Raw genomic sequence first — 12,567 nt, forward strand, 5'->3', positions numbered from 1 at the left:
GATAAAGAAGTTTTGTCAAAGGTTTCAGAAATATTCTACCACAGAGAGATTGTATACACAAGTAGTTACTGCTTTGCAGGCAGGAAGCCTTGTAATGAGTTTCAGTAATAACCAAAAAGAAACATTCAAAGGTTCTGGCAGACAAGACCTATATTTTGAGATTGCACAAATTACCAAGAGGAAATTGTCTAGAGTTAAATTACCTTTCCTGGCTCAACCTCACTTCTAAATTCTTAAGGGGATAGTAAATCCTCCTGGTGGGCATTGAGGATTCAACCAGTGTTAGAGGACAGAGGCAAGATAAGCAAGGTGAATGTTAATAAGGTCAGCTAAAGGCTGAGTTCCCAAGGGAGAAACCCATAGCATCTCCTCTTCTTCACAAGAGAAGTGAAACAATGAAACAGTTTTCCCAAAGCCAGTGGGTATATGCTTGGCTCTTCTGTTTATAAGAAGGGTAAATGAACTATGGACAAAATTAGATCCTGAGAAACAATAATGGATTATCTTCAAAACTAACATGTGTGCCTGTGCCTGCACGCCTGCTGTAACCCACTCAGTGTAAGCATTTCTCTTTAGTTAAAAGGCAATTTAAATGAGAATTTGAAACAATTACTGCTTATAATAGCAATAATATATGATTAGAATTTAGTTCAGAAGAAACATAAGAAAGTAGAATTCGGTACAACTCATATTTTAGAAAGTATTATTTCTAAATGAAAAAGATATGAGGGTTTAAGCTAAAATTATATGCCTAAGGAAAATGATTAGAAAATAATCTTTATGTGCTTCTGCAAAGAAACACAATAATAGACAATTTTGGGGGCTTATTACAGCAACAACATGAAGAATGAATCTCTTGTCTATATACCCAGATCTAGATGCCCAATATCAAGCATATCTTAGATGGTACAATGTTCCTTGAAAAAAAAAGTATGCAAAAAATAATAAAATTATTTGTGAGAGTAATTGAAAGGTTTTATAATACCTCTCTGTGACTTTATAAGATTAAAAATTTCTTGTATAAATAAATTTATTTAACTGATTATATTCAAATATATTACCATTATATGTTATATATAACTAATAGAGCCTATTGTTTATTCCTCTTGTTTTCTAGTATTTATTAACATGATTTAATAATGTGAACCCTAAATTTCTTGCTGAAATGATTCTATCTTATGAGTAACTTTACCATATAAGCTCTGCTGGGAAACTTCTAAAAGTAAGATATTGTTTATCTAAATTATGTAATAACATAGAAAAGAGGTAAAATTTTAAAAAGTAACAATTTTACACTGCTCGTTTGTTTTATATCAGTATAATGTAAAGCAAGTCACTTTTAGAAGTAAGTTTGACTCACTGAATAAAGACAATGCAAATTACATGATATAATTTGGGTGGATACTACAAATAACAAATATAATTATAGCATCTAATTTGTTGTATACTTTAAATGTTATAAACTGTTTTCACATAAACTGTCCTAATTTATTCCTGCAATTGTGCATTAAAATTGGTTTGGAATACCTCAACTTCAATCTATAGGTGGAAAACTGAAGCTCTAAAAAATAACTGCCTTACTCAATATGACTCAGATAGCATATTGGATCTCTGAATTCTAAGTCTTACATTCCATGCTTTCTCTTTATCAAAAAATTAAATAACCTTTCTCAATAATTTTATTGGTACCAAAAACTCCTCTTTGTGCCAGTTCCTTTAGGTTTTATTAAACACCCCTGGTTCTGGATTTACTTTGTTACAAAAAATATACCTAGACTTCATGCAGAAATCATTTTCAGATAGCCTTAAGTATTATTATATTACATTAATATTTTAATATTATTATATTACATTATAAATTGTTAGTCACTTGAAGTTTTCTAATGAATCGGGTTATCAGATTATTCCTGAAGAAAAGGGTTTGGAAAGAATCCTGGGAAGCTGAGATATTAGGAAGATATGGATAATATGTAAGAAGAGTAGAATAATGTTGAAGAAAAGGGAGGCAGGATGTAGGTAAATAAGAGACCTCCACTTGCTCCCCCGCTTCACAGAATAACTGTCAAAATAGTTAATGTGAAAAATCTATTGCCCTATGGATACCAGATCACTTGAGTGTCTCCCAGGATTCACTAAGCCATTTTTCACAATATTCCTTCAGTATTTGAACTTAAAATTTTGGTTCATTTATATCCAGATTAAAAATATATACATATATATTCAGGATGTATTTCAAAAGTGATTTTTAGGTTGCTAGCTACTTTGTTTTAGCTGTGACTGTATTTTCCTTCAGTAACATCCATAGTTTAGACTGTATTTTCCTTCAGTAACATCCATAGTTTAAGGTAGAGATTTAAGAAAAATATCACTGAAGAAGTGTCATTTAAGAAAATCCAGGGGACATATATGGGCAGTAATATGACAACAAAACTTACATTTTATTCTTAACGGTTTGGTGACATAATACTATTTAAAAGTTCTTCAAAGAATTTACATCAAAAGAATATTAAAAACATGTGTATGGAAATACAGTGGATGAAGGATGGTTTGGGATTTGTGATGAAATACTATTCATTTTTATCCATCATCTGATTTTCTGAAATGCTTTTATGTAATATAAATAAAGAATAAGACACAGCAGGGAATAAATTCTGATATGGAAAGTTATGGTCAGGATATCATTACCTACAAGTTAAAGCCAAATTTTAAAAGAAGCATGGAATTTCAAAAATACCTTTTTTAATTGTGCAAAAACTTGAACCTTGGAGATGAGAGATTTATTTAATAATAGCAATTTTTCAAATAACCAACAATTTTTTCCTACTTAGAATGTTTATGGGTGTTAGAAACACTTTCTACAAAAAAGGGACCATTTCAGAGTGTAAAAAGAAATTCTAATGTCTTTTTTCTTTTGAAAAGTTGTTTTATCAAAGCAAATCATTTTATCAACTCAGACTATCCTCAAAAAGTCTGCTAACAAAGAGAAAACAAGTGGACCACCAGCTTTAAAGTTAGTCATGCTTGAAAAGATATAAAGTTGACTTAAATAGAAAAAAGAATCAACACACAAAATAGAAGCAGGTGAAACATAAATTGCTGAGTTCTAAATATACTGTCAGTTATTTTTATTTTACTAACATCATTTTCGTTATGAATTTCCAATCTAACCTCTTGCCCATTGAAAATACAAATATTTTCATTTTGACTTTTTTTGGGGTAACAAATAATTGAACATAGAGTAGAGACTCTTAAATTTTTATAAGGAAACCATGGCTTAGTCGAGTAGATAAATGACCTACTTGCCCAAGATTATAAATATCACCTGTGGCAGCCAACAACGAATTCCAGATATTCCCAATTTCCCAGATTTCATTGTTTAATGTTTCCATGCAGAACCCATCAGCTTTCATTTTAATGCATAGATACAAGATACTCATTTGATGTCAGAAAAACAAGGTCAAAGGATTTCTACTGGAATAATAATCATATGTCCCAGCCATTATGCAACACTCATGAACTGTGGACACAGAGATAGAGTTGTATCTCTTAAGTTAGAGGGATAAAAAGAGTACATAAATAAAAAATTCTTAGAGTAGTACAAGGAAGGCATTTTGTTCTGAGTTGAGAAAAAAAGGTCAAATGGTAAGCATATAGTGATGGGGATTATATATGACTGCACTGGGCTTTGCAAGCTATGTTCTGTACAATTGGCTGTAGTAAAAAAGGACAGGTACAGGATGTGGATGTAGGTAATATCTATCTTCATTCCTTAGATGAAGTTGTCTAGAAGTAGAAGGAATAACTCTACCAGCTATGGAGTTAGTGTCTCATGCATCTCAATAGAGGCTACAATGGAAGGTCCAGATGTTACAACTGTAAGGCTGAGGTGAGTCCTGGCCATACCAATGGTGGTTTTTACTCTAACATGGAAAGATTGGCAGATGCTAGTGTAGGTAGCAAATGAGTTTTCAACAAAACTATTCAATACATTATATAGGCACAGTTCTGAATGTTCTGAACACTTCTCTGCAATCACTGTAGGGAAGCCTCAGAATTATTAAAATCTAAAAGTAGACCTAAAGGGGCACCTGGGTGGCTCAGTGGGTTAAGCCACTGCCTTCGGCTCAGGTCATGATCCCGGGGTCTTGGGATCAAGTCCCGCATGGGGCTCTCTGCTCAGCAGGGGGCCTGCTTCCCTTCATCTCTCTCTGCCTGCCTCTCTGCCTGCTTGTGATCTCTGTCAAATAATTAAATAAAATCTTTAAAAAAAAAAAAAAAGTAGACCTAAAAAAAAAAAAAAAAAGAACCACAGTATATCTCCCATACCAACTTTGTTACTATTTCTCATTCTATATGATTCTTTGCCTTCTATTTATTTTTTCATGCATCTACTCATATGGAGATCCCAAACAATATAAATTCAGTGGAAAATACAAAGAAACCAAATATAAAATCTTATCCTTAGGTAGTTCTTTTTGCTTAAAAAACTAAATTAATTAAAATAAAATGAAAATAATAAAATATAATATTAAGTCACTAAAACAAAATTTTAAAGTAGCTCAAGAAAAAATATAGTTAAAAAATTTAAAACAACACAATTTCCTTTTTTGTTGTTGTGATTTTCTTTCTTATTGAAGTATAGTTAACAACAATGTAATACTACTTTCAGGAGTGCAACATATTGACTCAACAGTTCTATGTATTACTCAGTGTTCATGACCATAAGTGTAGTCACCACCTGTCTCTATACATTATTATAATATTAACCTAATTCCCTATGCTCTACTTTTTGTCCTTGCAATTTACTTTGTAACTGACAGTTTGTACCTCTTAATCCATTTTATTTGTTTATTTTATTTTTTGTATTCCATGAATGTTAAATCATATGGTATTTACTTCCTCTGGCTTATTTTACTTAAGATGATGGTTTCTAAGTCCATCCACATTGTTATAAATGGCAAGCTCATTCTGTTTCCTTTTATGTATACACACATACCTGTAACATCTTCTTTATCCATTCAACTATCAGTGAGCTCTCAGGTTGCTTTCATATCTTGGCTACTGTAAATAAAGCTGCAATAAACATAGGAGTATATGTATCTTTACAATTAATTTATTTTCCTTGGGGAAATATTCAGTAATTGGATTACTGGGTTATATGGTATTTCTAACTTTTTAAGAAACTTCCATACTGTTTTCCACAATGTTTGAACCAATTTCCATTCCCAACAACGTACATAAGGGTTCCATTTTATCAACATCCTCACCAACATTTATCATTTCTTGTCTTTTTAATTCTAGACATTCTAGCCAGTGTGAGGTGATATCTCATTGTGGTTTTGATTTTCATCCCCTGCTGGTTAATGAGGTTGATCATATTTTCATATTTGTTGGCTAGCTGTATGTCTTCTGTGGGTAAATGTCTACTTAAGTCTTTGCTCATTTTATAATTGGATTGGTTGTTTTTTGGTGTTGGATTTGGAAGTTCTTTATATATTTTGGATATTAATCCCTTTATCAGATACATAATTTGCAAGTATTTTCTCCCCCCAGTAAGTTGCCTTTTCATTTTCTTGAGCGTTTCCTCAGCTGTGCAAATGATTTTTATTTTGGTGTAGTCCCATTTTGTTTTGTTTTGTTTTGTTTTTCCCTTGCTTGAGGATACATATCCACAAATATGGTGCTAAGGCTGATGTACAAGAGATTACTGCCCATGTTTTTATTTAGGAGTTTTATGGTTTCAGGTCTCACAGTTAGGTTTTTTTGTTTTTGTTTTTGTTTTTGTTTTTTTAAATTAATTTATTTTCAGAAAAGCAGTATTCATTATTTTTTCACCACATCCAGTGCTTCATGTAATCCGTGCCCTCCATAATACCCACCACCCGGTACCCCAACCTTCCCACCCACCGGCCCCTTCAAAACCCTCAGATTGTTTTTCAGAGTCCATAGCCTCTCATGGTTCACCTCCCCTTCCAACATCTCCCAACTCCATTCTCCTCTCTAACACCCCTTGTCCTCCATGCTATTTGTTATGCTCCACAAATAAGTGAGACCATATGATAATTGACTCTCTCTGCTTGACTTATTTCACTCAGCATAATCTCTTCCAGTCCCGTCCATGTTGCTACAAAAGTAGGGTATTCGTTAGGTTTTTAATATATTTTTATTTTATTATTGTGTATGGTATAAAGAAGCATTCAGTTTCATTCTTTTACATGTACCTGTCTAGTTCCAGCATCATTTATTGAAAAGACTCTCTTTACTCCATTGTATATTCTTGTCATAGATTAACTGGCCATATAGGTGTGATCTTATATCTGGGCTTTCTATTCTGTTCCATCGATCTATGTGCCTTTTTTGTACAAGTGCCATACAGTTTTGATTACCACCACCTTGAAGTATATCTTAAAATCTGGGATTATGATACTTCCAGTTTCTTCTTTCTCAAGATTGTTTTGATTATTCAAGGTCTTTGGTGGTTGTATACAAATTTTTAAGATCATTTGTTCTAGTTCTGTGAAAAATACTATTGAAATTTTCATAGGGATTACAGTGAATTTTTAGATTGCTAGTATGGACATTTTAACAATATTAATTCTTCCAATCCATGAGCATGGAATATCTTTCCATTTCTTTGTGTCATCTTCAATTTCTTTCATAAGTGTTCTATAGTTTTCAGAATACACCTCTTATACCTCTTTGGTTAGGCTTATTCCTATGTATCTTACTGTTTTTGGTATAATTGTAAATAGGATCAGTTTATTTATTACTTTTTTCTGCTGCTTCCTTATTGGTGTATACAAATGCAGCAGATTTTTGTATCCTGCAATTTTACTAAACTCATTTATCAGTTTTGTTTTCTGATGGCGTTTTTGGACTTTGTATGCACAGTATCATTTCATCTGTAAATAGTAAGTAAATTTTTACTTCTTCCTTAATGATTGGAACACCTTTTATCACTTAGTGTTGTGTCATTCCTGTGGCTACAATTTCCAGTACTATGTTGAATAAAAGTAGTGAGAGTGAGCATCCCTGCCTTGTTTCTGACCATAGAGGAATAGCTCTCAGTTTTTCCATATTGAGGGTGAAACTAGCTTTAGGGTTTCCATAGATGGCCTTTATAATTTTGAGGTATGTTCCCTCTAGACCTATTTTGTTGAAGATTTTTGTCATGGATGGATGTTGTACTTTGTCAAATACTTTTTCTGAATCTATTGAAATGATCATAGTTTTTATTCTTTTTCTTTCCTCTGCAACATATCATGTGGATGGTTTTGTGAATAGTGAAGCAGCCTGCAACCCATGAATAAATCTCCTTTGATTGAAGTGAGTGCTTTTTTTAGTGTATTGTTGGATTTTGTTTGCTAGTATTTTGTTGAGGATTTTTACATTCATGTTCATCAGGGATATTGACCTGTAATGCTCTTTTTTTCATGGTGTCTTTGTCTAATTTAGATATCAGAGTAATGCTGGCTTCAGAGAATGAATTTAGAAGTTTACCTTCATTTCTTTATTTTTTTTTTTTTTCTAATGGCTTGAGAATACAATCGGTATCAATTCTTCCATAAATGTTTGGTAGAATTCATCTTTCAAGCCATCTGGTCCTGGACTTTAGTTTGTTGGGGTTTTTTGATTACTGATTCAGTTTCCTTGCCAGTTATTGTTGTGTTGAAATTTTCTCTTTCTTCCTGTTTCAGTTTTGGTAGTTTATGTTTCTAAGTATTTATCTACTTCTAGACTGCCCAATTTGTTAGCATATAGCTTTTCATAATATTGTTATAATTGTTTGTATTTCTGTGGTGTTCATTGTTACTTCCCCCTCTCGTTTCTGATTTTATTTATGTATGTTCCTTTTATTTACTTTTTGATAAGTCTGGCTAGTAGTTTATCAAATTTTTTTTCCCCAAATAACCAGCTCCTGATTTCATTGGTCTATTCTATTGTTTTCTTAAGTTTCTATATCATTTATGTCTGCTCTAATCTTTGTAATTTCCTTCCTTCTGCTGGATTTAGGTGTTGTTTGTCATTCTTTTTCTAGCTTTTTAGGTGTAAGGTTAGGTTGTTTATTTGAGATTTTTCTTTCTACTTGAGATAGGCTGATATTACTCTTAGAGTTACTTTTGCTGCCTCCCAAATATTTTGGATAGTTGTGTTTTCATTTTCACTTTTTTCTATGCACTTTTAAAAATTTTTCTTCTATTATTTTCTGGTTGACCACTCATTGTTTAGTAGCATGTTATTTAACCTCCATTTATTTGTAGTCTTTCCACTTTTCCAGTTTCTTTCTTGTGGTTGATTTCTGTTTCATAGCTTTGTGGTCAGAAGAGATGCATGACATGACAATTTTTTTTTTTTTTTTAACTTGTGGGAGACCTGTTTGTTTTGTGATCTAGTATGTAACTTATTCTGGAAATAAGATGGAATGTTCTTAATATATGTTAATTCTGTTTGGTCTAGTGTGCATTCAAAGCCACTGTTTCCTTTTTGTTTTTCTTATCTGTCCATTGATGTAAATGAGGTATTCAAGTCCCCTACTATTACTGTAATATAATGATTAGTTTCTTTATATTTGTTACTAACTGTTTTGTGTATTTGGTTGCTCTCAGGTTGAGTGCATAAATAGTTAAAATTGATTTATCTTCTCTTTGGATTGTTTCCTTATGATTATAAAGTGTCTTTCTTTGTTGCTTGTGACAGTCTTTGTTTTGAAATCAATTTTGTCTGATACAAGTATTGCTACACAGCTATCTTGTGACATCCATTCAAGTGATAAATGTTTCTCCACCCCCTAACTTTCAATCTGCAGGTGTCTTTTAATCTGAAATGAGTCCCTTATAGGCAGTATATAGATGGGTCTTTTTTTTTTCTTTTTAATCCACTTGTTATTCTGTATTTTGATTGAAGCATTTGGTCTATTTGTATTCAAAGTAATTATTTTTTTAAAGCTTTAAAAAATTAATTTGACAGAGAACATAAGCAAAGGGAGCTACAGTTGGAGAGGAAGCAGCAGGCTCCCCATGAGCACAGAGCCCAACATGGGACTCAATCCCTGGACCCTGGGATCATGACCTGAGCTGACGGCAGATGCTTAACTAACTGAGCCACCCAGATACCTCCAAAGTAATTTTGATAGGCATGTATTTATTGCCATTTTCTTGGTTGTTTTGTGATCATTTGTATAGTTTGATCCTTCTCCTGCTCTTTATCATGATTTGCTGACTTTCTTTAGTGATATACTTGATTTCTTTATTCTTTGCCTATCTATTACTGGTTTTGAATTGTGGTTATCATTCAGTTCGTATATAACATCTCTGTATATAGCTATGTTAAATTGATTGTCACTTAAGCTTGAATCCATTCTTTACTCCTCTTCCTCAAGCCCTAAGTTTTAAGTATATGGTATCATATTTTATATCTTATTTTTTTATGAATTTCTTGACTGATTTTTATAGATATAATTATTTTTTCTCCTTTTGTGCTTCTTACTTTTCTTATTCCTACTTATGTTCTATTCTGAATGATAACCTTGCTGGATAGAGCATTCCTGGCAGCACTCTAAATGTATCATATCCTCATCTGGCCCACAAAGTTTCTGCTGAAGTATCAGCTGATATCCTTGTGAGATTATGCTCATATATAAGTCTTCTTTACTCTTGCTGCTTTTAATTTTTTTCTATCTCCACTTTTTGCCATTTTAATTACTATGTGTCTTGGTATGTCCCTCCTTGGGTGGTTTTTTTTGGAGGCTCTCTATGCATCCTAGATCTGGAAATCTGTTTCCTTCCCCAGGTTAGGGAAGATTTCAGCTATAATTTCCTCAAATAAATTATCCGCCCCCCTTTCTTTTTATAGTAAGAATATTATTCTTTGACTTGATGAAGTCACTGAGTTCTATAACTCTAATCTCATATATATATATGTATATACATATATATATATGTGTTATTTAATGTGCTCAGCCCAAGTACTTTCCATTATTGTGTCCTATTAGTCACTGGTTCATTTTTCCACTTCCACCACTCTGCTATTTATTCCACCTTGTGTATTTTTTTAAGATTTTTTTTTAAATTTTTTTAAATTTTTTATAATTTTTTATTTTTTATAAACATATATTTTTATCCCCAGGGTTACAGGTCTGTGAATCACCAGGTTTACACACTTCACAGCACTCACCAAAGCACACACCCTCCCCAATGTCCATAATCCCACCCCCTTCTCCCAAACCCCCTCCCCGCAGCAACCCTCAGTTTGTTTTGTGAGATTAAGAGTCACTTATGGTTTGTCTCCCTCCCAATCCCATCTTGTTTCATTTATTCTTCTCATACCCACTTAAGCCTCCATGTTGCATCACCATCTTGTTTCATTTATTCTTCTCATACCCACTTAAGCCTCCATGTTGCATCACCACTTCCTCATATCAGGGAGATCATATGATAGTTGTCTTTCTCTGCTTGACTTATTTCGCTAAGCATGATACGCTCTAGTTCCATCCATGTTGTCGCAAATGGCAAGATTTCATTTCTTTTGATGGCTGTATAGTATTCCATTGTGTATATATACCACATCTTCTTGATCCATTCATCTGTTGATGGACATCTAGGTTCTTTCCATAGTTTGGCTATTGTGGACATTGCTGCTATAAACATTCGGGTGCACGTGCCCCTTTGGATCACTACATTTGTATCTTTAGGGTAAATACCCAATAGTGCAATTGCTGGGTCATAGGGCAGTTCTATTTTCAACATTTTGAGGAACCTCCATGCTGTTTTCCAGAGTGGCTGCACCAGCTTGCATTCCCACTTATTTGACACAGAGAGAGAGAGATCACAAGTAGGCAGGCGGGGGTGGGGGGGAGTGGGTTCCCTGCTGAGCAGAGAGCCCAATGTGGGGCTCAATCCCAAGATCCTGAGATCATTACCTGAGCTGAAGGCAGAGGCTCAACCCACTGAGCCACCCAGGTGCCCCTCTACCTAGTGTATTTTAAATTTCATTTATTTTGTTCTTCATCTCTGATTCATTCTTTTATATCTTTGTAAAGAGACTCACTGAAGTCTTCCACTCTTTTCTCAAGCCCAGCGAGTATCTTTATAATCATTACTTTATTTTTTTTTAAGATTTTATTTATTTATTTGACAGACAGAGATCACAAGTAGGCAGAGAGGCAGGCAGGGAGAGAGAAAGGGAAGAAGACTTTCCGCTGAGCAGAGAGCCCGATGTGGGGTTCGATCCCAGGACTCTGGGATCATGATCTGAGCTGGAGGCAGAGGCTTTAACCCACTGAGCCACCCAGGTACCCCTACCATCATTACTTTAAATTCTTTATCAGGCATATTACCTATCTCTGTTTTGCTTAGTTTTCTTGTGGTTTTGTCCTATTTTTTTATTTAGGACATATTCTTCTGTCTCAGTTTTCTATGTATCTGTTTCTGTGTGTCAGAAAAGTCAGCTACATCTCCTGCTCTTAAAATTGAGTGTCCTGCCCACTACCTTCAATAAGATGGCTGGTCCTCTTCCACATAAAACACACAGCTGATATAGAGACTGGGGCCAGCAGGGGCCACCCCACAAACTGTGTACAGGCACAGGCACAGTGTGCCAGTAATTTTCTAGTTAAATGCGTGGATGCCCAAGGTCTGGTCCAGATTCATTTCTCTCTGTAGGAGATCCCATCCATTCCCTTGACTGTACATACCATCTTAATGTCAACAATCTTTAGACATTTATTTCAAGCATGTTGTTTCCTGATGGAATTTATCACAATTGCATCATTCCAGTTGTCAACTATCCTTAACAATTTCAATAATATTTTGGAACAAATGATTGAAGACCATACAGAAAATTTGGAATTGTTCTTGATACTTCTTATTTTCCACTCCTTACCACTCAATCCATCACTATTTCATATTGATGATACCATCATTCTGCTCGCTTCTTTCCAACTACAACCCTCTAGTTCAAGGCACTATTAACTTCTGCCAGGATTATTGCTTCCATCTCTTGTAACTTCACACACATACCAGCAAAGACTTACAGAAATCCTGTATTAAAATGCCAGTCTAATCAAGCCATTGACCTCCTTATTTTCCATAAATATCTTCCTATTGAACTTCAACAAGATATGTTTGAAAATGTACATGACCCTGAATTATCTATCCATATCTGCCTCTCTTATTTCTTCCTAACAAATTTTCCCTCAATTTTCGAGTATCTGGCAACACTGGTCACCTCTGTTTCTTAAACATGAAAAACTCTCTCCTTCTTCATGTCATTACATCCATTATCTTTTACCTTCTACTCGAAATAGTCTTTCCTTCATCTTTGCCTGATGAGTACAACTTAGTCCCCAAAATATTCTTAAACATTCATAAACCCCACATTTTATTTTATTTTTATTTTTTTTATTTATTTGACATAAACCCCACATTTTAAAACAAATTATTATAATTCATCTAGATAGTTTGCTCAGTAGAGCATGATACTCATAAAACAATTTATAATATTTTCATGATCTTAAACAAAGACACACCCTATAATTTTTCTTCATAGCAATTGTCCTAATTGGTATAT

General features: G+C 33.7%; 1 protein-coding gene across 3 annotated transcripts in view; it reads right to left on the reverse strand.

The window, feature by feature from the left end:
* Window positions 1-12,567, reverse strand: part of CCSER1 (coiled-coil serine rich protein 1) — a 1,379,910-nt gene that overhangs the window by 25,248 nt on the left and 1,342,095 nt on the right. Inside the window, exon 11 of one of the 3 annotated variants that reach the window (XM_082727423.1) lies at window positions 5,044-5,073. The exons of the other annotated variants lie outside the window; for them this stretch is intronic. Within the exon in view, the coding sequence (XP_082583549.1) occupies window positions 5,059-5,073 (15 nt within the window). The 3' untranslated portion in view covers window positions 5,044-5,058. Of the gene's footprint in view, window positions 1-5,043; window positions 5,074-12,567 lie in introns of those variants that run through there. 3 annotated transcript variants of the gene reach the window in all.

The sequence above is a fragment of the Mustela nivalis genome (genome assembly GCF_964662115.1).
Source record: "Mustela nivalis genome assembly, chromosome: 4".
Classification (NCBI taxonomy): Eukaryota; Metazoa; Chordata; class Mammalia; order Carnivora; family Mustelidae; genus Mustela; species Mustela nivalis.